Source organism: Perna viridis, chromosome 6 (assembly GCF_037379345.1).
Source record: "Perna viridis isolate PV_CMFRI_1.1 ecotype Kerala chromosome 6, ASM3737934v1, whole genome shotgun sequence".
In the NCBI taxonomy this organism is placed as follows: domain Eukaryota; kingdom Metazoa; phylum Mollusca; class Bivalvia; order Mytilida; family Mytilidae; genus Perna; species Perna viridis.
Window position 1 is genome coordinate 25,874,529 of NC_142450.1, and position 490 is coordinate 25,875,018.

General features: G+C 34.5%; 1 protein-coding gene across 4 annotated transcripts in view; it reads right to left on the reverse strand.

Annotated features, from left to right (window-relative positions):
* Positions 1 to 425, reverse strand: part of LOC148614254 (rho GTPase-activating protein 1-like) — a 28,052-nt gene extending 27,627 nt beyond the window's left edge. For 2 of the 4 annotated variants that reach the window (XM_088588241.1, XM_088588239.1), the window contains exon 1: positions 152 to 425. In XM_088588241.1, coding sequence (XP_088444367.1) covers positions 152 to 230 — 79 coding nt within the window. In that variant the 5' untranslated portion in view covers positions 231 to 425. The remainder of the gene's footprint in view (positions 1 to 151) is intronic. The other 2 variants (XM_088588242.1, XM_088588240.1) reach the window with 2 other exon arrangements.
* Positions 426 to 490: the final 65 nt, after the last annotated feature.

Sequence of the window (490 nt, forward strand, 5' to 3'; positions counted from 1 at the left end):
TATGAAAAGAATAACACTACTAATATGGTTTGATTGGTATTGCTGCTTTCTTAGTCAGATTTCAAAGTGTTAACTGGCCATTTTCACTGAGAAACTTGGACATACATAAGACTCCCATAACGAAGTTGACATATATTTTGAAACCATTAACCTTCTAACATGTCATCAGTAAGGACCTCGCCCTCCGTTTTAGAATCCTCCAGTCCCTTCTTCACTTCTTCGGAACTCATTTTTCTAGTTTCCAAAAAAAAGGTCAGTTCATCTACGTAAGCATGTTCGAGATATTTAACAGTTGCATTTAAACCGTGTTAAACTGTATTTCCCGATTTCTATTACTTTCTTTAAACTAAAGGAAGACAAAATCTTTTTTTTTCCAATATTTTGATGTGACAGAAAACAACATCCGGTGAATTCAGTTCCTGTATAGATTTATCCCCCTTTGAAAATATTTGACCAATCACCGATCCTCTTTTAAAACACTTAGGCCAAT